Genomic DNA, 23234 nt, shown 5'->3' with positions numbered 1-23234 from the left:
CAGAGCACGGCTGAGAGGAGAAAGGAGGAAAATCGATCTTTGTGTCACTATATCTGCGCCCGGCTAGACATAATGCTGCTGGGATGTGCTGCTTCAGTCCGCCGTTACGGCTACAGCTAATTGAACTGAGCGCTGAAACAACCACAGAGCAGTTTTTGTTTCTGTTAAATGCAGTCAGAATGAGTAAATCACACTTTTTGTGTGTTATTCTTGGCCATTTGATTCCTGTAATGTATACGCGTTGTTGAAAAGAAGATGTATAGCCCTGTAGTTAGAGGTCAGCCAACACAACCTGTGGAGTGGCATTTCACCCTAAAGAGTTGCATGTTACTGTTTAACCTGGTTACACCTCAAGTCATGAAACACATTTTGACAAGCACGTTTCCTCTTAATGTGTTGAAGTAAAAACGTGACTAAATGAGGTTGTGCTGAGCTGTCAGCGGAAGGTAAGACCCGTCAAGTTCACCACTTATGAGCTTTTTATTTAAGATTACTTGTGTGCACTGCTCGCTGGTGCCGACAGGCAGCAGAGCTTTGTTTATAAAGGTCTCACCTCTTCAGATTAATTGTGTTTGGCTGGGAATGTAAGAATAAAAAGAGAAGCCTCCCCTGATTTAGAAAGCATATTGTCCTGGTTGGAAAACAAATGAAGTGTTTATGGTGGGGCAACAAGAGGCCACACTGGGGGGGTTTGAAAGGAAGGGAACGGGGATGCTTTGGCTGTGTGTCTGTCTTTTTCTCTCCGAGCGCTGAGGTTGTGGTTCAACATTGCCAAAGCAAACACCTCCATATTCCACCTCAGAGGAACCAATATGAACCTTTCACACGCTTCTTGCTTTCGCCAGTTCTGTGTCTTCCATCTGGACTTACCTCATTGCTTTTGCATGTGTAGAGAAACTGCTGTAATGGACACTTTCAGTTTGTATCCATGACTAAGGTTCGCCTCATCCACCGACTATTGACTAATGAGCCCTGTGCCATCGTCACGTCAAGATTTAAAGGCGCCACACCAGAGGGTAGTGTGTTCCCTCAGAAATGGGGGGAGAGAGAGGGAATTAAAAGAAGTTTGTTGCTGCTCAGTTCACCAACTTTTAGCTTCATGTTCCGTCTTTTATGTTTACTGCTGTGTTGGTTGGTTGGTTGGTACGTTGGTTGGTTGGTTGGTGGGTTGGTTGATTGGTTGATTTCTTGATTTGTTGGTTGGTTGGTTGGTTGGTTGATTTCTTGATTTGTTGATTGGTTGGTTGATTTGTTGGTTGGTTGGTTGGTTGGTTGGTTGGTAGGTTGGTAGGTTGGTTCATTGGTTGATTGATTTGATGGTTGATCTTGATGATTCCGCCCCCAACAGCAGTATCACCACGGGGCACCAATGTTTCACTGCAGACATCTTCATATGCAAATTCAGTAGACATCGCCCAACCCAATCCATTACAACATTGTTGAGTCTCATGATTTCATTGTGTTGAAATGTCCCCATCTGTCACATGTGTAAACCATCAGGAGTCACACTTGTTGTGTGCGACGAACTTAACTTGCGTGTCCACATGTGCATGCTATGCATATTATCTGTACGTGTGTGTGAGATACAGAGGGATGAGGTCCAAGAAGTCATGCACACTCACACACAGCTCCTATCTCTCACCCACTCTGTCTGCTTCTCTCTTTATCCATCTCCTGCAGTTATCGGGCTGATTTTATCACCCTGTGAGCGGCAGGGAGATTACCAGTGACAAACTGGGATGGCTAAATCGGCTTGGTAAACTCGCTGACCCTGCAAACCACCAGCCCCCCCTCCCCCGGGCCACTATCTCCTTAACACCACCTTAAATGGGTGTAGAGCATGGTCTGCCAAAATAACAGTCTTAACAGATAAAGAGCAGAGGAACAACTTGGATGAGGAATTAAAATGATGAACGCCCAACAAATTAGTTTGATGTGGTTCTGGTTAGTTAGTATGTTAAATAGAGGAAATGAAATGGAACTTGTCTCATATCAATTTCTAAACATGATCCAGGGTTATGAACAACATGCAGGTATTAATTTGTAAGTGTTCCAAAAGTCTGGATTATACTTCTGAGCAATGTTTTATATCAACTAAAACAGAACTGTGAAAAGACCCAGAGATATAAATTGGTCAGTTCGGGACACCAGATTGATTCCTAGGGTCTTAAGGGAACCTATTATCTCGTTCTTACTCAGAAAGAGGATAAGAGTCCAGAGCCTTTGAAGGCCCTTTAAAACAACCGTGGTTTACGAACAGCAGGCTTATAACATCAGAGAGCACGATGGAGTCAGGGACTTTTGCTCTTCACTGTCTGGTGACCTCTGAGCAAGACTCCTTTAGTGGCTGCCAAACTGGGCTGGTTCGGATGGGGTTAGTGTAGGATTGTGCTTGAACAGAAATAGATCTAATGTGTTTATAGCTGTTCTGAATGATCAGACTAGACAGTGGAAATGATTATGTTCATTGTTGATGGTAAATAGTGAATGGACTTTGATAGCGCTTTTGTAGTCTGCACATTCATACACACATTCTTATCTTACCCAGGGCATGCAGCCGTACGAGCCGGGGATCGCACCGCCGACCTTCCAATTAGTCGACAATCTGCTTTACATCTTTAGCCTGTGTTGTTCTACTGCCGTTGATTAATGTGTCTATCATTTTCTCCATTAATGATGAATATCAATTGGTGTTTTCCAAGGACCAAGATGATGTCCTGATAGGGTTTGTGGCCAGCCCAGCTGACCAACCCAAAGCGTCAGTATTTGACAAGTTGGGAATGGGACTCAATCATCAACTGTTTTACAAACTGGACATTTAAAAGATTACTCAAACCGATTAAATAGTTGTGGATTAATTTGGTAGTGGACAACAAACTGTTCTGGTTCACATGGATTTGGAATGCTGGATTGTTGGTTTCAGAAAGTTACAGACATTGTTGGACACAACCCTCTCATTCCTCAAACATGACACTGGAAAGCACTTCTGAAGAAGCATACCAGCAGCTTTAGCCTGGTGACCCTCCATTCCCATGGGGCCATGTGTTAAAGATGCAGACCATTTTAGTCTTCCCCTGTCTGAAGGGCCCAGCGGTGCAGCGGCAGCCGAAACCACAAAGCTGTTTATAAAAGCTAATCGCCTTCATTTCAGATGAGCGCCCTTTGAATAGAGAAAGTAAGTGATGAGGCAAAATGCGATGACGCTGCTGAAAAACGTGTGGAAGAATGGGATTTGTCTGCTAATCCCACTTCCTGTCCCCAGGGCCTGGGAATCAGGGACTCATCGGAACTCAACTGATGTTCAAAGAGGGGATGAACCAGAGGGATGTCCCGTCAGCCTCCTGCTTCAGTCAACATCATCTGCCTCTTGTTATGTATGAGATGATAGGCCAGAGAGACTCAAATAAAATGGTAAAGGCTTTCCTTCCCCAGCCCACAACTTCTCCTTCACCCTGCCCCCCGGGGAGCAGGAATACAAGTGCTGAGGTGGCACAGCGTGCACTTACTCAGGGTGGAGGAGCAGCAGGAGCCTGGTGGGAGGAAGAGACCTGGAGCAGAGCCACAATGGCTGCTGTCACAATCTATCCTGGCTTCCTGTCATTCTCAGGACGAACAGGAACAACAACTGGCCTCCCACACTGTGACCCCACACTGCTTCAACAAATAAGGCATTCATAACCACAGGGCATGATAGTGGGCCACTGGTGTCACATACATTAGGTCGCCATATCCTGTGTCTGTTCAATTGTAAATCTGCCAGCGGCCTGTCAGGATGCACCTGAGAGACACAAGGATGTATTGTTGCATTGAGACATGTTTCAGGGCCGCCTGACGTAGTTTTCTCAGTGGTGGATTCAAGCTGCCAAGAAAGTCTTTTTCTTGAAATTCACTGTTTTCAAGGAGAAGATGTTGCTCCGTAGATACAAATAAAACTACTTTCCTCTTTTGGATGGAAACCACTTGGACTGCAGAGGATGCTTGTCAGAGCACAGCATGGAAAACAGTTGACATGGAGTTAATAACAAAAAAGAAAATTGAAAACATCAGGTGGAAGTCAGCCTGTGGCAGCTTCAACCTGCCTTTTTGATGCCTTCGGATGCAATTTGTTGTGTGTGGCAGGTGACATTAGCATAAGATTTTCTCTCTCGTACCAGAACTATCACAAAGATCATCTTAGGGTACGTGGTGACATTTATGATGAAAGGTAAATATGTTCCAAAGAATTCTCCCAGCAGATTCTTATAAAAAATGACAGACCCACCGTGGATCCAGCTATCAAAGAATCACACTGTTGCTGAAATTTGACAACAGATTTTGGCAGTTTCAACTGGAGTTCAGAGGTTTGTGGCATTAAGTGCTGTGAGGAGAGATTGCAGATTTGCTGGTACAACTGTAAGAAACTAAAGATTGAAGGAGTGTTGAGAAATATTTTGTTCACTTTCTACATTTAAAAATCTTTTGGATCGATATGTTTTGTGTTTAAATTTAGTAAAATTTGATGAAAAACATGTAATTTTTTAATTGATTACATAACTGCAATACTTTTATAATTTATTACTGTTTATTAATTTACATAACCTTAAAGCAGAGGTTGTACAGATTTCAGGGATATCAAGCATTTAAAGTTACTTCAAGAAATACCAGTGTAGGCACTGATGGACCATGTCCATTGCAGAGTTCAAAGGGCCCGTGTAAATAGAGAAATCAGTTCATCACTGCATCCCCAGCTGTGAGACGGTGGATTCATTCACTTTTATTTGCCTGCTCCCCCTAAACAGTCTTATAGTCTATCTATCCTAGTTCTGTTTTTGGTTAAACACAGCAGGGTTCGGTATTTTTCTCTCAACATTCCCATAGAGCCTGAGTTTAAGACCTCTCCATTTTCACTAGCTTTAACATTTTACAGAGAGAGATCCATATTCATCACAACAAGGCTGTACTGGTCCCTAAGCTGACGTAGCCCCCAGGTGCAGCACCCTCAGGATCCAGACAGCAGAACCAGAGATGGTAGAGTGTGTCCAGTATGTGGGGATTACAGTCTGACATGAAGTTGAGACATGCCAGGTTAAGATAAGGGAGGCTAAAGGTAACAGGGCTCTTCACTCAGGGTTTATGTTTAGTCTTTGTGGCTGCTCCCTGCTTCTTCTTCTTCTTCTCCTCCTCATTCTGCAGCGCTCGTCCTTTGTTCCTCTGATACAAACACTTGAGCGCATGCCTGCCTCCTGTGGCCTCTGTACTAAATCAGCATTAAAATGAATTTACCATGCTAAATGTACTCAGGAAACCAGAAGGTATGCACATAACTGCGGCTAGACAGACACCATATACCAGTGATTCATTGGTTCACAGGGTGTAGTAATTCATTGGAGCATGTGGGTCTCTGCTGAGCTGGAACTCAGGGCTGGGGAGTGTTATAGTGATGGCAGAGAGGTTACAACCCTGAGCCCAGTGAGTCATACTGGACATGCACTCTCTCTCTCCCTCTTTCTTTATTTACCCCTGTTGAACACAGGCTCATTGCAATTCTGCACCGGCCATGCAGTAATGCCACTTTACCCCAGGCAATCCCTGTTTCCTGATTCCACTCAGGCTGAGGAGAGATAACCCTGACCCTGAGCTAATCCCAGATTAAACCAGAACATAAAGCGCTGCCACTGCTGCCCAGTGACCTCTGACCTCCTCACGTCTCCTGGCCCGGGCTGCAGCCGCCCTGCTGACCAGCACTGGCAGAAGTGGCCTGTGTACCATTTAATATAATCTCAAGACCTCTGATTGCTTTTGATGGAGGCAGTGTCATTTCAGTGAAGTCCCCCGTGACTGAAAAATGCAGTTGATTACCAGGAACAGTTGGTACGCAACACCAGAATACATGTTTGCTAGGTACATTTCTGCAAAAACACAACAAAGCTAAAACTTAACGTTTCTTTGTGTTGAAACTTCACATTTCATTGAATTTTTATTTTTTTTTGTCACAATGCTGTGCTTATGTTCTGCTTAGGTTTAGGCACAAATGTTCTTGGTTAGGGTTAGGAAAACATCATGTTTTGGTTTAAAATTCCTGTTTATGTCACCACAAACGGGCCTAGAGATGTCCCGACTTCCTGTCAAAAACATCTGGCTTTTTCTCGTAACAAACACAACCAGAGGTTTCCTTAAGGATATTCACTGGTGTCCCACTTACAAGTGTTGAAACACAGACTTCATCTGTGGTCACTGGCTTGGCAGCCTTGTCGTCTGTAAAGATGGCACCCATCCACTCCAAGTAGAAATACCTGGTGATTTCTCAGTTTACTTATTATGCGGCACACTGAATATGCCAAATGTCGTATATTTTCCCACTTGGCCCGCTGACTTTTCTGGGTTAGAGGAAAGTTTTACAAATATGAAACATCCATGGATCAAAAATTCATAATGGAAAGACTCATGATTGACCCTGTTTGCAGTTCTTGGTTTGCTTTTTGGGCCGAAGGGGAATTTCTCTCTGCAATACCGCAAGTGGCCACTGGGCAAAATTGGAAGGAAAGCTGAACAGCTCCACTGTATCCAGGTCTAAATGGAAGATTTATGGAATCGACATGTGGGATGGGAACGGTTCAGGATGTGTCACTGTTGAGCTGGAGACTGTTAATAAAACACATGTCAGTTAAAACACAGCCGTGTTTGTGCAGATGTGTGCGATTAGATCAAGACTCTCATGGGAGGATCTCCTTCCCTACTAGTTCTCCACATTTCACATCCTCCTCAGCTGGACCTCCACCTTTATACGTTTCTGCTAGATTGAGGAAGAAAGGTCTTCATTTGTTTAGAGAGGGAACTTACCGGTCACATTATTAGCTTAAAATGTATTAAAGGCTCTGGTTTGAGGTCTAAAGAAGAGACACCGATGGTATGTGTGATTTGGGTTTCGGTCATAGATTCCTCAACACCTTGTGTTTGTGTTGTTCACCCGATTCTGTACCAGAGGACATCTGTCTGGTGTTACAAGAGTTTCCATGAAAATGGAGACAAATGTGCACCTCCTCCACCACATCCACCCCCGCTCCCGCACCCTCTCTGCCTGTCCGTCATCGCGCCGGGCTTGGCAGGCAGCAGGAGAGGGGCTTAGGTGATGGGAGCCAGAGGCCCTGTGATAAGGCCATCTCTCTGCATGAGAGCTCATCAGAGCTGACAGTGAATACAAATTGGTGCCATTAGCAAGGAGGGGGGGCGGAGGCAGTTGGACAGAGGAGGCACTACAGTGGCTCCTAATTATAGAGTGGGTGTGCCCCCCAGGTCGAAGGGGAGTGGGCGGGTGCAGGGGGCGCGGTGGTAACGAGGTGACGACGGTGGTAAACAGTGAGGTGTCATGTCTCACAGAGCATCATGGTGCAAGTTGTGGATACGGTGGGGTGCTTAATGATGTGTGATATGGGACGCTCTAAGTGCGTATCCATTATGACGGATCACATTCAACATGTGTTGAGACAAGAGAGGGTCACACCTTTTCCCCGGTGAGGCGGCGCACAGCAACAGGATATAAACAGCACGCCATGAATAGCTAAGTAGCTTCACTTTGTTGTGGTTTCACAGCCGTTGTAGCCCGGCAGGGAGTCAGATCACTTATATACTAAATTACAGTACAATCATGATTTATTGCAGTGCGGATGGAAGCGGCACCTCTTATCTGCTCATCATAATTCTGTTGTTGGGATTAATTTGAGGCTGTCAAACTTGGTGTTGTATTTCCAGTTTGGGCTATTAACTGCTCAAAAAGCACAAAAAAATGCACAGTTTGTCACCTTAATGATGGTTTAACAGAAATCTTTGAAGAGGGAATCTTTAGCAAGACTTATTTTAAGTTTCCAAGTGTGGACGATATCTGTTGGCTTTGGTTTTCAGATAATAATCACGAAGTTTGAATGTGATACAACGTGTTTTGTATCAATCCACCCCAGTGAGATATGATCACCTATATACAATAAGACGACCACGAGTCTGTTTGGTTTTGGACTTAAGGCATCGGTAAGCTAAAACCAATGAAAGGGTCGAACAGTGTCGGAAAACAGCTCCCCTGATGCATTACCAAATACTGGAAACGGGGCTGCTTCTGACAATTTTTGGAACTTTCCAAATCTGACGATGTAATAATCACTCACTTCATGCAATGATTGACGAGGTGTAAGGACGTACACAGGATTTGAATGTCCCTTTTAAAGGTCCAATTTGTAAGAAAGTTGATTTTTGAGTCTCAATCCCAACTGACACTCAGCTGACTCAAAAATCAACTTTCTTACAAATTGGACCTTTTAAATGTCTCTTTTTTGAAAGTATTTATGAAGTGTTACAACCCGGCTGAAAGCCACCAGCTCATGTAGTCTCACAGCTGGACGAAGTGAGCTGAGCCCAACCAGGTTCCTCTAAGGAGAGGCCTGTTCTGCCTTCAGGTGTGGTCGTATGACATGTCATATGAATTAGTTTACTTTGAGCATCGTCCCTCCTTTGTAGTAGATACTGCACTCAAAGTGATCAAGGAGTTTATTGAATACATTTAATACAAGAATGCTGCCTTCATTGAGAAGGGCTGAATTTAAAATGTAAAACAAAATAAGTTTTTTCCATTTCAAATGTATAGTTAATAATTTCATTGAATTTAAACAGCAACTTAACACCCTGTTAAGTTCACAAATTTAAAAAAAGGCACTCATAACAGCCTGGAGGACAGAATTTGTAATAGAATGAATAGATGGTGTAAAAAGAGACTGCGCATGCAATCTGGTAACTCAAAAAAGTGGACTTTAGGTCACTGTTTAAACTGAGACAGATAATGAGGAATAGTAATGTTGATCTCAGTGACTGAAACAGTGTTTTCTGCAGTAACTGTGCAGATTATTGTAATGCTCCTCTTGGTGTCGTATCCAGTTTATTTCAACAGGTAGAACATGACAGGGAGTGAAAGTGCTTGTGTTGATGCTTTGCATGTATGAGGCAGGTGTTTGTACAGGCATGCTGTTATGTCTGTGTTTTTTCTCCTAGCAGCAAGCTGCAGAGCCTCTCCTTCCAACATGCACACACACACACACACACACACACACACACACACACACACACACACACACACACACACACACACACACACACAAACACACATACAGAGGATTCAGCGGAGCTTGACCACATCACTAAAGATTACCCTTCCTTTGTGGGCCAGGATCTTTGGCATTACCAGTGGGCCAGATCATATCTGTGGATCCTGTGCCCTTGAATATTTGTTATCTGCTGAATGACTCGTCCTATCTGATGTGACACAGTGGCCGAGCCTCTGACCGCTTTTATTATCCTCCGTCCCACAGAGTGACTAAGCCGAGGCGAGCAGCTGCTGCGTTCACATGCTGTTATCGTTCCTTTTCATTTAGCTGCACAGCTAACCTCATAGCCACTCTCCAGTAATCACACAGGCATTCTTTAACAACTGTGTCACCTCTCGACTGGCTTTGAAGCGTGCAGCTTTGCACAAACCCAAATAACTCCTCTAAATGTTTGACATGAAGACAAGTTGTGTTGAAAGGAGCTGTTGAAGGAGAGTGAAGGAAGATGCTGTGGGCCCAGAGAACGGCTGATTACAAGCGACTGTGCTAACAAGATAGCTGCGCAGGTGCTGGTTCGGCCTTCCAGAGGCCACACACTCGTCCGCGTAGAGGAGAAGCCACTTTAATCTTCATCTTGATGAGTGTGAGCTCAGCGGTCGCCCCTATATTAGGCGCTTCCTCATCCAGCACAAACAGGAAATCGGTGTGAGAAAGTTTTCCTAGATTGAGATAAGAGAGAGAACAGCAGCTCTCAGATAGAGGCGTCTGGATTAAAGCCAACTCCACCCGAACTATGTAAAGATTGTTTATATAGTGAGGAACTATATAAACAATAGATTAGCTGTCAACTGTTAAATTAATTGCAAACTATTGACTACTACTGATGATCAATTAATTTTTTTTTTTTTTTCAGCTTCTTAAAACTGAATGTTTTCTGTTTTTTTTACTCCTCTTTGGCTGTAAACTTAATATCTTTGGGTTGTGGACAAACAGTGGCGGACTCAGAAAGTTTAAGCGGCGGGGCAAAAAAAATAAAAAGGGCACCAGCTGTATGTAAAAGCTGATGTACAAGCGGATACTATTTTTGTTTTTTTTACGGCTTTAGGACACTTTGCAGGAAGGTGCTTATTCATTTACACCCAACTGTTAAACAAACCACTCAGCAAGTCACCTCGCTCAAATAAAATGTAATTCGCTTTAACGAGACCAGAAGAAAAGCCCAAATTATTCTACCACTGAGAGCGACCGGCATGTTTTTAATAAGTAAGTAGAAAAAACCTGCTGAAACATCATGTTACAGTACGATGAAGAGTGAATGACACAAATAAACAAACAGCACCAGGGCGGCAGACTGACTTGTTACACTGGCTGCAGTAACCTCCTCCTTCAGGGGCACCAGCACATCATTTAGATGCACCCAATGTGCATTTTGATTAATGTGGATGTATTTTGGATTTGCTTTGTTTGTTAAAAAGTACTTCATAAATTTTGACCTGCTGAATATCAGGCGCACCGGTGCAGCTAATGACAATGCCTTGTCACACATGACCAAAATGGTTGAACCCTGAACATCAACAAACAATCGCAACTGTAGTCCAGAGAACAAATGCACCTTTATGCAGGTACACGGCAGCAGACACTTGGTAAATATTCCTCTGACTAACACTAAATTAATAAAGTCTTCCATAAGGTAATGCAGGTCTCTTAAAGCTGTGCCACTGTCGCTGTGGCGTCTCAACTCATTACCTCTCCTCGTTAAAAGCTGACCCAACTGCCAACCAGGCAACCTCGCAATTTTCCAATTTTACTGTTATTTTGTGCAGAGCTCCATCATTGCTGTTCAAATGAAGTGCTCCCTCTGAAGAGTAATCAGACTGTTTTAACTGGAGCCTTCCAGCGTCTGCATTGACAGCATTCAAAACATTTGGCCAGGATTCCTGACAAGTAGCTGCCTTTGATGTGTGAGAGCATGCCACCTCTCCCGCCCCCTCTTAAACACCCCAATTATCACTCCTGCCACTCCGGTGTGTGAACTAACACACCTCTTTCTGACGGGTTGGAAACTGCCTCAGGACGCCGCTCAGGTAGCGCAGCTTGTTTATGATGCGCCAGGGGCTAAAGGGGTATTTCTGTCAATTTATTGCACAACCTCAGACTGAATTACACCTTATTTAACACAAGACTTTTCAATTTAGCGTTCAGTAGAACCGATCATAGCTTATGTGTCGCGGATTTAATGCCTCTCTGTGATCTTTGGACAGAACATGCAGTGGCTGCAGTTTTTCTAATTATCAGCCACACGCTCCACGAGGGAAAACCACAGACCTATAAATTGTGCGGGTGATTGCTACACACTTGCTCATCGCTCCCTTCCTGTTCGGTGTCAAAGCAACAGACCGCAAACTTTTGTGTCTTCCCATCACCATCCCCCATCCTCCTCACCTTCAGCAGTTCTCTACAGGGAGTAGTAGCGCAGGCTTCAAGCAGCAACACGCTCTGCACTGTCATTGGCAGCAGCCTGCACTTTTAATTTACCCACTTTGAAACCAGAGAAATATGCAGCGGGGTGGAACACATGTGAGTGTCACGTCGCCGCGCTGTCAGGTGGCAGGATGTGTATTTCCACCCTCTTAATTCTCTCTCTCTCTCTCCTCGATGTTTTGTTTAAACACAAAGTCCAGAGTTTTCCATGATCCAATCACCTCCTTGATGTTCCTTGTGATTTTGCCAGGAAAGTTTGGAGTGTGTATTGTTGTCACGCTGCACGCAGTAATCGTTCCTTAATGAAAGGAAGTTCTGATGTTACCGGCAGAGTATAGGATGCACGAACGGCTGAATACGATCCGTCAAATTCAGTCTCCTCTTTCCCCTCGTGTGACAGCGGGGTGGGAAATTGTTTCATAGAAGACAGCATTAGCCGGTGAGCGTTCTTATTTCTGGAGATGTGATCTTGAGAGTGTGCGGCGTGCCAGTGAACTTTTCCTGTCCAAACATATTTCCAAAGTAAACTCGGCCCGTTGGCTATTAATTTAAGATGGAGAGATATGCTATAACATGCAGGCCTGCAGCCCCCGAGATCACCGTCAGCAGCCAAGTATTCTCCGGGGAGGAGGAGGAGGAGGACGAGGAGGAGGAGGAGGGCTGGCTCAGTCTGACAGTGAGGCATGTCTTTCTCCTCTGAGCTTCTATACCTCATTTAACCAGGCAGGCTGACAAAAATACATTCATATTTATAACGGTCTGAGTAAGGGTTGTAATCATATGGTGGGACGCATCCAATACTTCCCAGTACAACCTCTGCATTGTACTAGCCCGCTCCAGTGCTGCTGCTGCTGCGGGTTTAGCAAGAAGTCTGCAAACATGCATGTGTGACATTAATATCCGCACAGGAAGACACTGCTGCAGAGTTTATGTGGTACTCAGGTACTCGGTCACAGCAACCTGTTTTCAATCTCAGAAAATAAATCTAATGAATGCAGTAAAACTATATTAGCCAATAAATGAAATAAACCATCTGTGTACTTTTCACTATTTGGCTCCTTGTTTCAGCGTTGGCCCAGCTTCAGTGCTACTGGATAGACTTCCCTGCTTACAAAATCAGCCATTTTTTATCGTGCAAAGAACATATTTGTGTTGAGATTTTGCAGTTGTTCATGCAGGCAGAGAGAAGAAACAAGTAACCACAGAACCAGACTTGGAGCGGTCTGAGGCGGTGCAGGTAGTGATGGTGTGCATCAGGACAGATTGCTTTTTAAAGGGTTTAAGTGTGCAGAGAGTCTTATGAGTATTTCCTGGAAGCATCTGTACATGTGTGTATACATGTGAGCCAAAGAACATCTGTCAGTATTAACGTGAGTGCAGAGAATCAATGTTTTTAATCACAAACATTAGGTAATCGGTGAGCCGTGTGCCAAGAATTTGACTTTAACATTGAATAAAACTGGGACTGACTCCAGCCCCTCCATGACCCTGCAGAGACTATGCAAAGATGATGGATGGGAACAGCCTGTCATTAAAACTCAATAGCATACATTTTATAAGAAAAAAAGAAAGAAAGACATGATAATCAATAGTTCAATAGTACACATTTCATGTTGCAATGGACCAAAACCTCCATGTTCTTGCTCGTGGCTATATTCCACTTTGAGAAACACTTTGGAATGTTATTGATAAATGTCTCGGCACATTAATCAGCAGGATTGATTTGCTATTTTCCTCAGGGAAGGTCATGCTGCTTATTCCAGGTGCGAACGAACACAAAACTGAAAACGACTGTCAGTGGAAGAAGTACTCAGATCCTTTACTGAAGTGAAAGTACCAAAACCACAATATGGAGTACTACAAGTGAAAGTCCTGCATTTTAAATCTCTCTTACGTAGAAGTACATAGATTTAATCACCTAATTCTAATCAGTGAGGTGACTACAGCTATGCAATAAATGCAGTGAAGTATAAGTATATAAGTAGAAAGTAGAATAAATGGAAAGTCCAATTTCAAGTAACTAAGTGTACTTTGTTACTTGAGCGCTGATTATGTGTCTTGAACAAGAGAAGAGCTTATCAGAAATTCGAAGACCAAGTGTCAATGTGTTTCTCACAACATGTGTGTATCTCTGACATTAAACCAGAGTGTGTTCAGGACTCGTCTTACTCGGCTCCCTGTTCTCAAACACGGGCAGAAACCTCTCCTACAGCCCGAGCATAGTGTTAAGTTGTGGGAACCTGCAGCGGGCTGTGTCAGCCAGCAGCACCTTGAGATGCAGGGAGAGAGGAGAGGATTGTCTGTGTTCAGCAGACTGAAGAGAGCTGACCGGATTGACTCTCACTGGAGACGCACGGGCCCCCTCCTGTGTAATCACTTAACTGTCTGTGTACGACTACATATACTAAGACTGAAAATGAGAAAAAAACGACTGACCTCTTCTTATTTGCATGTAAGTGCAGGGGTACTAGCTATAAGAAAAGCCAGTGAATGAGTGAGAGTAAAGGCAGAGACATTGAGTACGAGGATCAGGTTCCCTCACTAGCTTACTTTCACCTCTAATAGAGCCATTGCCATTCCTCAGGGGGAAGTGGTGCGTTCCCCGAAACAAAGCACCCGCTGTGTGTGTGCAGACCCCCCAGAGTGATCCTAAACCGTACACGCAGTAATGGGCTACTTTGAGAGTTTATCTGGCTCTAATAGACACACTTGTACGCTGCTCCCAGCCTCTAAATCTCCAGGATAAGTCTGCGTGTGCGGAAAATGCTGTCATGCCTTAATGCGGCTGACAAAGAGCACAGTAGTTCAGCCTTTCCTGTTCCAGTTGTAATCTCTGAGTGTGTAGCTGTGTGTTGCAGGGGAGGCAGTGGACTGAGCATGTAGTGGAATATATCTGAGCTCAGTAATATGTGACTGGTGGAATAGATCATGGATCTTTTATTGCAAATTTTATGGTCATGAAACTCCAAATTTGCTACAAGTGCAGGGAAAACATGCTTCGAACACATAATCCTACAAATTTCTCTTTATCCTTTCACTGGAGGCACCGCGAGAGCCGCTCCTCGGCATCAGTCGATCTGGCACACAGCGCCGCAGCCTCTCTGCATGCCTCTCCAAGCTGATTGTGACTGGGTGTTTGCCTGGCACCAGCCTCAGTCCAGGGACCTGCTGGGCTTGTTTCCACAGGCGGGCTGACCTCCAGAGCAGTGCAGCAGCCGGGCTCAGTCTGCTGCCATTATACGTCCTTGATCAACATTTCATAGGAGCACAATGCCGTGTGCCCCTGCCTGAGGCGAGGCTTGACTTTGGGAGTGAATTGAGGAAGGCTGACAGAATAGCTAGAATGACTTCACACTTTTTGTACCAGATTTCTTCTGAAACACTTTCATTTTTACGGTTTCAGAAGGCCCATTGGCATTTAGGCTTTAGCATGACCTCCATTATACCCTATAATCCAAAAAGTATCTATTTTTCTATTACCTATAGTGCTATTTATCTATGTATGTAGTTTTGGTGTGAGTCACCAAGTTTTGGAGGTATTTAGAGGTATTATATAATTTTTTTGCCACCACAAGCTGAGTGGAGGGAAGTCAGACATCCTTACATCTGATGTCTCCAAATCGCAGCACCTCACACCAAAATACTGTAGATAGATAGATAGATAGATAGCACCACGTATAAGAGGATAAGCACATATTTGAACTGTCCCTTGAAGGATACTTAAGCTCTGATTCATTCTTTCATAATAAAAGACCAGGGTTTTCTGAAGGGTTGGATTTCTCCAACAACACTGTGATCTAATAGGCGTAGCTCTCTGTGGTGTTGTCTACATTACAATTAGATATGGAGGATGAGGTGTGAGGGAGGATATTCCCTCAGAGTTCATCACAGCGGGCCATGTTTGTGCAGTGATGTAGAAATTGGACATGCTGCTGGAGTCCATTCGCACCTAATCTCAACAATTATGAGATTAGGTTACACATGTGTTTGTTTCTTAATCGGTGGCTCTGTGTGTTGTTACTATGCACAGTTCACAATCCCTCCTCAGCTGACAGATGGTCCCATCCAGCTACTCTCTGACAGCAAACACACACTGAGGAGTCGCTGACAACAACCTGCCTCAGGAAGGGCTACGACTGGCCCTCGGAATGTGTGTGTGTGTGTGTGTGTGTGTGTGTGTGTACAATTGTCCGGTGTGTTCACACACACACACGCACATAGGCAGAGTGTATGGGGACTCATCATTCAACTTAAGTCTCCAACACAAATAATCAGAGTCTGACCACATGTTGCAGCTCCTCTGCTGCGGGCTCTGACAGCTGTCAGTCACTCTGCTGGCCTGTAAACATTCCTCTGGTGGGCACAGTTATTAAATCAAACTGTACAAATATAGCAAATCTAATGCTATTAATCTTTGCTTATTGACGTAACCCCGTTTTAAATTTAGATCTGGCTGGAAAGACTGGTAATATCAGATTCCATAGGGAGTCTGTTTCTAAAGGTCTGTAGTTGGTGTTTATTTTAAGGCCCGATGGAGGACATGTTGATGTCTTTGCATGCTTCGGTGTCCAGACGTCTTCCACACAACCACCTAACAGCTTCACAGGAATGCTTCTTAGTAACTTCAAACACACTGAACACGACTATACACACAGAGCCACATATCAACTGCCTGAAACAGTTTCAGATCCTGAAATGCTTCTTATTTTTATAAGTCTGGGTTGTTGCTTTTAATGCCCGACTCCACACGTCGACTACATTTCACACTTCCTTCCTTTTACTATATACTGGCACACCTCTGTCTGATATGTCATTTGTAAACAGTCAAACAAAGCTAACTGTATTTGACAGTTTATCCTCTGGTTTCCCTTCACCACATCTTTGGCTGCTAAATCAACACTAAAGAACTCAGGGTAACCTCAAAGTGTGGTTGCCTGTTTCAGCTTTCTGTGGTCTGCTGCCTGTAGAATAAAGCTAAACAGTGAAATGGGACTTTCCTGCTGTTTGAGTGAAACCTCTGTGTTTGTCCAACAATATGTGAATGCCACCCTCCTCCTATAGATCGTGGAGGAGTGTGTTTGTCTATGGTGTGGCATGGGGCCTTCTGCTGCGGCCTCTCTGGCCTGCCTGCACGTGGTTGCTGAACCAAGAAGAACATATCAAACAAACACTCCAACACAGAGCTGGAGGAAGATTGGGTTACTCCCGACATGAGAGGACGTGTCGACTGCATTGTGTTACCAAAGGCGCACACTCCTCTGACCTTGTGTCCGACCAAGGATAGAGCAGTTTAAACCTCTTCCCTTCCTTCAGTGTTTTATACTATATGTTCTGGTGCATGTAAAATATCTTGACAGTTGAAAAGGTCAGAGAAGTTCCTCTCTCCCACAGAAAACACTGCTTCTGAAACGCCTAAGTGAAAAATCAGCCGCACCAGCAGCACCATTGTGCATTTTAGTCTGGAGCCCTGCATATATATAGTGAGAGCTTGTCGACATCATCATCTAACTGTCGAACTTATTTGTCTTTCTTGACTTCGGGCTTGAAGTCACACACCGCCAGTGATGAGAGGCTTTCTAGATCTTCTGATCCACTCAGGTGGTATTAAGCCATCAACACAGTGTGACAGTCTCTCAGTAGCACTTGTGTCTAATGTGCAGTGTTAAGTTACAGCAGTGTTGCTTGAAAACCATCAGATAACTCCACGAGGGTATGCAGGAGTGGCATGAGGAATGTGTCAGTTGTGCATGCATGTGTGTGTGTGAAAATGTGCATGTGCACCACAGCTGTCATTAATGGACATATCTCTGTCTCCAAACAGAGCTGAGATCCACCGGCACCGCTCATCACTTCGCCTACCTCCTCAACACGACCGACTACAGGATCCTGCGTATGGACGAGGACCATGACCGCATGTACGTCGGCAGCAAGGACCACATCCTTTCCCTGGACCTCCATGACATCAACAAGGACCCGCATATTGTAAGATAATTCCCATGCCCCAAACTGTGGCCCCTCTAATGGGCTGTTACACCGTGATGAAGCAAGCGCCTTCACCTCAGCACTACAACAGCTGCCCCCCAGGGCAAAATATTCTGCTCTATTGCCCCAGGAGCAGCCATTTTGGTTAGCTCACATCTAGTTTTTGTTGGCGTGCACTTTTCCGAGCATTGGGTCATTAAAACCCTGTAATTGGGTTATGACAATCCCAACCGGACTAATATTAGGCTGGGTGGATATCCCTTTTGCAATTTTAGCCCAGAAATCTCATAAATGCCGGTGATGTATAACGGGTTGGATTGTAACTATAAAATGTCCTCTGTTCCCCCCTGGCAGATCCACTGGCCAGTGTCCGAGCGAAGAAGGATGGAGTGCCTTGTGAGTGGGAAGGACGCCAATGTAAGTATGCCTGTTGACAGCACTCACCTCGGCAGGGCTGTTCAGCAGAGGTGATTTCCATCAACTTGATAGGCTAATGTATTTTTTCAAATGCACAGAATTAAAAGTATACAGCTCTCTCCATTGTGCACATTGGTTTTAATGTGGGGAACCTGTATAAAAGGCACTCACCTGTGGAGTTCGGACTTGGCCCAGTAAAAGCGATGGTTCCCTTCTGTCTAGCCAAGGAGACAGGAATGAATTGGACTAAAGAATCTCAGTCAGTCTCACCTTCCTCCTCTCTGCCAGCCACAACACCACCGGCTGACAGTTTGATATATTGTCTGAATATATTTATGTAGAAGGGCAGTTTTATTGGCTTCTTTTTTGTCACTTTCGGTAAATCTGCAGGAGGTGTACCAGTAAAATAGGGCTATGACTGGCCTTTCATTTATTGCAGTTTAATTGACTCTGGTCTTTGTGTCTCCAGGAGGAATGTGCAAACTTTATCCGTCTGATCGAGCCATGGAACCGGACTCAACTGTACGTCTGCGGGACAGGAGCTTACAATCCAGTCTGTACCTTTGTCAACCGTGGACGCAAACCTCAGGTAAGGATCAAAAATGATCCTTCGGTACGTCTACTCAGCTATCGGCTCTCTCCATCTGCATCATGAATGGCACAGCTCGGCCTCTCCCTTTTCTTTGTCTTACCCGAGTTCCTGCTCTCCATCTACCTTACGCTAGGTTCCCTTTATGATGATTTTTCTCCATCATTAAGCCCGTTCGTGGTACTGTGTCTCTGCGTCTGGCAAAGCAGCCAGCTCAGCTTCACCAGCACACAGCTGTCATCCCCAGCGAGCTGTTAAAGCTACTCTGTTTAGTCTCAGCCTTTAATGGGACCTCTTGAATTTCCTAAACCAAACCAGGCATCACTACCTCGCCATACTCCCCTTTAACACCTCACTCTTCTTTAAATATCACACTTGTTCCCTAATGACGACCAGGGGACTTTTTAAACATGAACAAATAAAAAGTAAATTTCCCATCTGACCCTCCCTAGAGATGTACATACAGTACACTGCAGAGAACTTAGGCAAGCAGGGCTAACATGAGTCCCTCGCTGCATCCAGTTCCAACACGACCCTTTACTAACGAAGGGCTTCCATCCATTCGCTCACCTATCCATCCACCCCTTCATGCATCCATCCAGGCCACCCGCCAGCCTCCACCATGTGAGACGTTGGGTAATTGGAAGTGGGAGCTCCCATTATAGGGTGCCGGTGGAATGTTCCAGTTCTAGTCCATTAATGAGAGGGCTGTGTTTTCCTCCGTCACACTGAACAGACAGGTCTGAGTCGTCCCCCCCGTGAGCACCTTTCTCAGCTGGGCCGGGGAGTTAACTCTGGGTCTGAAAACATCAAATGATACACATGCACACGCATATGCTGACATACATCAGGAAGCTTGTTCTTTCATTATAAATTCAACATTCAGATGGATTGTCATTTGATTACACCACTGCAGGGTATATGCTGAAGTTCTCCAGTGCTGTAAGTAGGAGTTGTAGCTTTTGTAAACTGTAGTAGCCAAATGTTTTACTTTGGCAGCAGCTTTGAGGGAAATGTATGTCGCATGCTGTGAGCGCCTTTATTGACTCAACCACAGGATAGAGAACTTTTGTTGCCTTTTCCACCATCTGGTCAAATAAAGCTGAACACATTCCCTTAGCAATCTTGCATACACACATATATTTTCCTCATGCACTTGCACTTTGTTCATTTTAGCATTGGTTTGGGGTGTTTTCTCACCGTGTCTGGAAGTCAGGACAGGTTCAGGATCCTTCCTCCTCAGCGGCGTAACATCGGACTGTGTTGCTGTCTCCTGTTTTAGACGTCCATGTATCTGCAGATGGCCCAGGCCAGAGGAAGGGCTAGCCGCGCAGCTGAAGCCAGCGCGGTGCACGAGACCCTCGGACTAAAGGTGCGATGTGGGCCCTGTCTGCACCGCAGCCCTGCATACTCCCTGGGCTCGTGGTCACCAGCAGCATGCTCCCTTTCTTTGTGTCTGAGCACATTCTTTGTCATCACCATCTTTAGTTCGGCCATCGTTTGTTTATCTCCATAACATTTGGCATGCATCCTTTCCAGTCCGTGCACAGTCTTCAAGTCTTGTGTCATGTGGAATTGCATTTAATTTCATGTCATTTTGTTTCCCCCCGTGTTTCACCCATATTTCCTTTGTGTGAGTCTCATTGTCTGAGCACCCTTTCACGTCCGTCATTGTCTTTTTTTTGTGCTTTGCATATGTGCTAAATGTCATATTTTGCATGAGAGCTGGGTTATCAAGTGGAAATGGCTTCTCAGGCTTGTTAAAAAAAATCTGTTGACTTTTGCGAGGCGCAAATTTAATTAAAAAGGCTTTCACTGCTGTTCGATGCATGGCATTATCACTTTTATTTAGCATATATTTAGCATTTATTTTAACAACAGATACCAGAATCATTCATCCCGCTTATCCGAGACAATGCAGGATGTCCCACCCATCAGTCCATCACCCCACCGAGCCCTCCACCTTCTGTAGGAATGTGGTGCAGTCGCTCCCACAGAGGCGGCAGAGCTAGTCAGCATCTGACCCACTCCCACAGCAGGCTGTGTTAGCCCAGAGCAAACACCAGCCATCTGTAGCCAACTAGCTGTGCAGTATAGGAAATAAAAGAGCCGCATACTTGAACATGCCTCCACTGTTTGAGCTCTCCAAGCGCTTTGAAACACAGAAAGGGACTTTTGAAGGACGTAAGGGCTTTAGGTGAAGTGGGACACTTTGAAAATGTTGCAAGTTTTTTTCTAGTTCGGTTTTTCTTTTTTTTAATGTGTTGCAACTTTTCTGAAGGGTCATATTTTACAGCGGGGTTGTAAAAACATGTTCAGGGCACGGTTCCCTCCGGTGCACATAAATGTTTGTGACCTTTTTTACACGTCAACATCTGGCATGGCTGGGAGTGAGCTGCCAGCACCTACTTATTTGCACGAGTGGTGATTTTAATCAATGATGAGTAGGGAATTGCAAAATGGTGCGTGTATGATCTGGTGTTTGGCACACTGCTGCAGCGCTGATGGACAATGACAGAGATGTCTCCATCTCTGCACCCGTTGGGAATGAATGACGGGGATTGGCCGTGCTCTGGTCTGCGAGGCGGAGCTACAGGACATGTCATTGCATGCCACTGATTCATTTCCCCCGCTCTCATACGCAAATTCCTGCCAATCACCTTTCAGTGCTTGCGTGCAGGGATGCCATGAGCGGTGAGCATCAGTCATCCAGCCTCCATCCCAGCTTTGTTTTCACTGCGCTGGATCACAGGTGTCAGCAGCAGGCCTGCACAGCCATAGGCACCAAGAGGCTGAGAGATATTTGGCATGCAGCTTATTATGCAGAGAGAATCAGCCCACGACACATTGTTTTCCACAGTAGAGTGGCATGGAGATGGATTAGGAATTCTGTGCTTCCCCTGCATGTATTTTTCTGTATGAACGCACGCTCATTATTCTAATACTTCATCCCCCATCAGGCCGCATAGGTCCCACAGGAGTCAGAAGGAGCACATATGCTGGCTCGTTTTCCCTACACAAGGGAATCACAGTGACAAGATGAAGAGCGGTGAATTTATTGCCGCCTCCATATGATTTTTCCATTTCAGGAAGAAATCTTCCATTTGGAGCCGGGCAAAGTGGAATCTGGGAAGGGAAAGTGCTCCTATGACCCGAAGCTCAACAGCGTGTCAGCTTTGATCAGTGAGTATCATCTGGGTTTGGTCACACAAGGGCGTAGGCATGGGTACATTCAGGCCCAGCGGTCTTCACAGCAATGGCAGGGTCATCCCAGACGGATTCTTCATCTTTTATCTCCTGTTTCTTTATATGGCCTTCTCGCCGCTCATGATTTATATTCTTGGCAAATGTTGGTAGCAGAAAGTATTTATCGTCTGCCATTGAAGAAGAAGTCAAGAAGGTCAGGCCAAGTGTCCTCTCCATCCTGTTTCTATTTCCCACAGAGAGCGGCTCAGTCTGATCAGCCCAATCATTATTTGCTAAGGAATTTTCCCTTGTTAGGGTGAGATGGACACAGTAATATGTGCCTATTAATATGTGAATACCTCCCTGGAGAGTTAGTGGCTTCCAATCAAAACACTTAGGACATGTTGGGAAAACGCTTCAGTGCTAATATAAACATTTGAAAAGTATTTATTCCCATTTTTACACAGACCCCAGGGTTATTTGCCAACGCGTCCTCATACCCAAACTACTGAATAGGTCGACTGCCAATGACTCCCAGAATGACATAAATGGTAAATGGAATGCATTTATGAGGAGCTTTATTAAATCTCACTGACCAACACAAGTCAGCATTCACCCATACATACACACATTCACACACACTGGTGGCATGAGGGGCGCCACCTGCTCATCAGGGGTGATAACCAATCATATACACACACACCATTCATACACACACACTGATGGTAGAGCCACCATAAGCACTTTGGGATTCAGTATCTTGCCCAAGGATACTCCGACATCTATACTGTGCTGGGGATCGGACACAGACCGTCAGACCGATGGACGACCGCACCACCTCCTGAGGCTGTTAGCAAATGACTCACAAAATGACATGTATGACAGTTCCCACAAAAACTAGGAAATTTCATAAGAAAATGCTTACAGGTAAACCAAACTGAAACGGTGAAACAGTCAAAGTTTAATAAAGTTTAGGGACAAAAAAAAACAGTTGGTTAGGTTTAGGAAAAGATCATAGTTTGGGTTAAAGAAAGTAAAGGACTAAAGTAATATAATATAATGTGCTTGATTGTCCCAACCTCCAACCCTATCTGCCTTCTGGTCCAAATTTTGTCACCCTATATATTAGTCACCTGATTCACCTCCTTAGCTCCCCTCATAATTACTACAGCCACTAGAGGTCACAGCCAACAATAAACCTAAATATTAAAAACTCTAAGGGAAGGAGCACTTCCTGGACTCAAAATACATTTGTTAGAGGTACTCTTTGGCTGAGGATACACGTAGACTTAAACATCACAGGAAACCTCCAAGGCACTCTCTTTTAAACTTTTAAGATACCTTTAAAACAGACTCAGATGCATTTGACTCCCTTATGAAGCCTTGATACAGACATGCATCAGAGCTCGTTTTTAAGGTCTACATGACCATGCTGTGACAGGTGTGACCTATCGAGCTGCTTACTGGTGAGGATGTGCTGGTATTTGCACATGTCAATGGTCAAATAATCATTT

The 23234-nt window shown here is 44.7% G+C and overlaps 1 protein-coding gene across 2 annotated transcripts in view; it reads left to right on the top strand.

The window, feature by feature from the left end:
* The window catches only part of LOC311254578 (semaphorin-3F-like), a 68265-nt gene that overhangs the window by 26098 nt on the left and 18933 nt on the right, over positions 1 to 23234 (top strand). Inside the window, exons 3-7 of one of the 2 annotated variants that reach the window (XM_084348426.1) lie at positions 17368 to 17528; positions 17883 to 17945; positions 18415 to 18534; positions 19817 to 19906; positions 21624 to 21717. In XM_084348426.1, coding sequence (XP_084204552.1) covers positions 17368 to 17528; positions 17883 to 17945; positions 18415 to 18534; positions 19817 to 19906; positions 21624 to 21717 — 528 coding nt within the window. The remainder of the gene's footprint in view (positions 1 to 17367; positions 17529 to 17882; positions 17946 to 18414; positions 18535 to 19816; positions 19907 to 21623; positions 21718 to 23234) is intronic. The other variant, XM_084348427.1, reaches the window with a different exon arrangement.

This window comes from Pagrus pagrus (assembly GCF_965226575.1).
Source record: "Pagrus pagrus genome assembly, chromosome: 3".
NCBI classification, from domain to species: Eukaryota; Metazoa; Chordata; class Actinopteri; order Spariformes; family Sparidae; genus Pagrus; species Pagrus pagrus.
The sequence above is the reverse complement of the archived record's forward strand: the minus strand, read 5'-3'. Positions and strand labels throughout refer to the sequence as shown.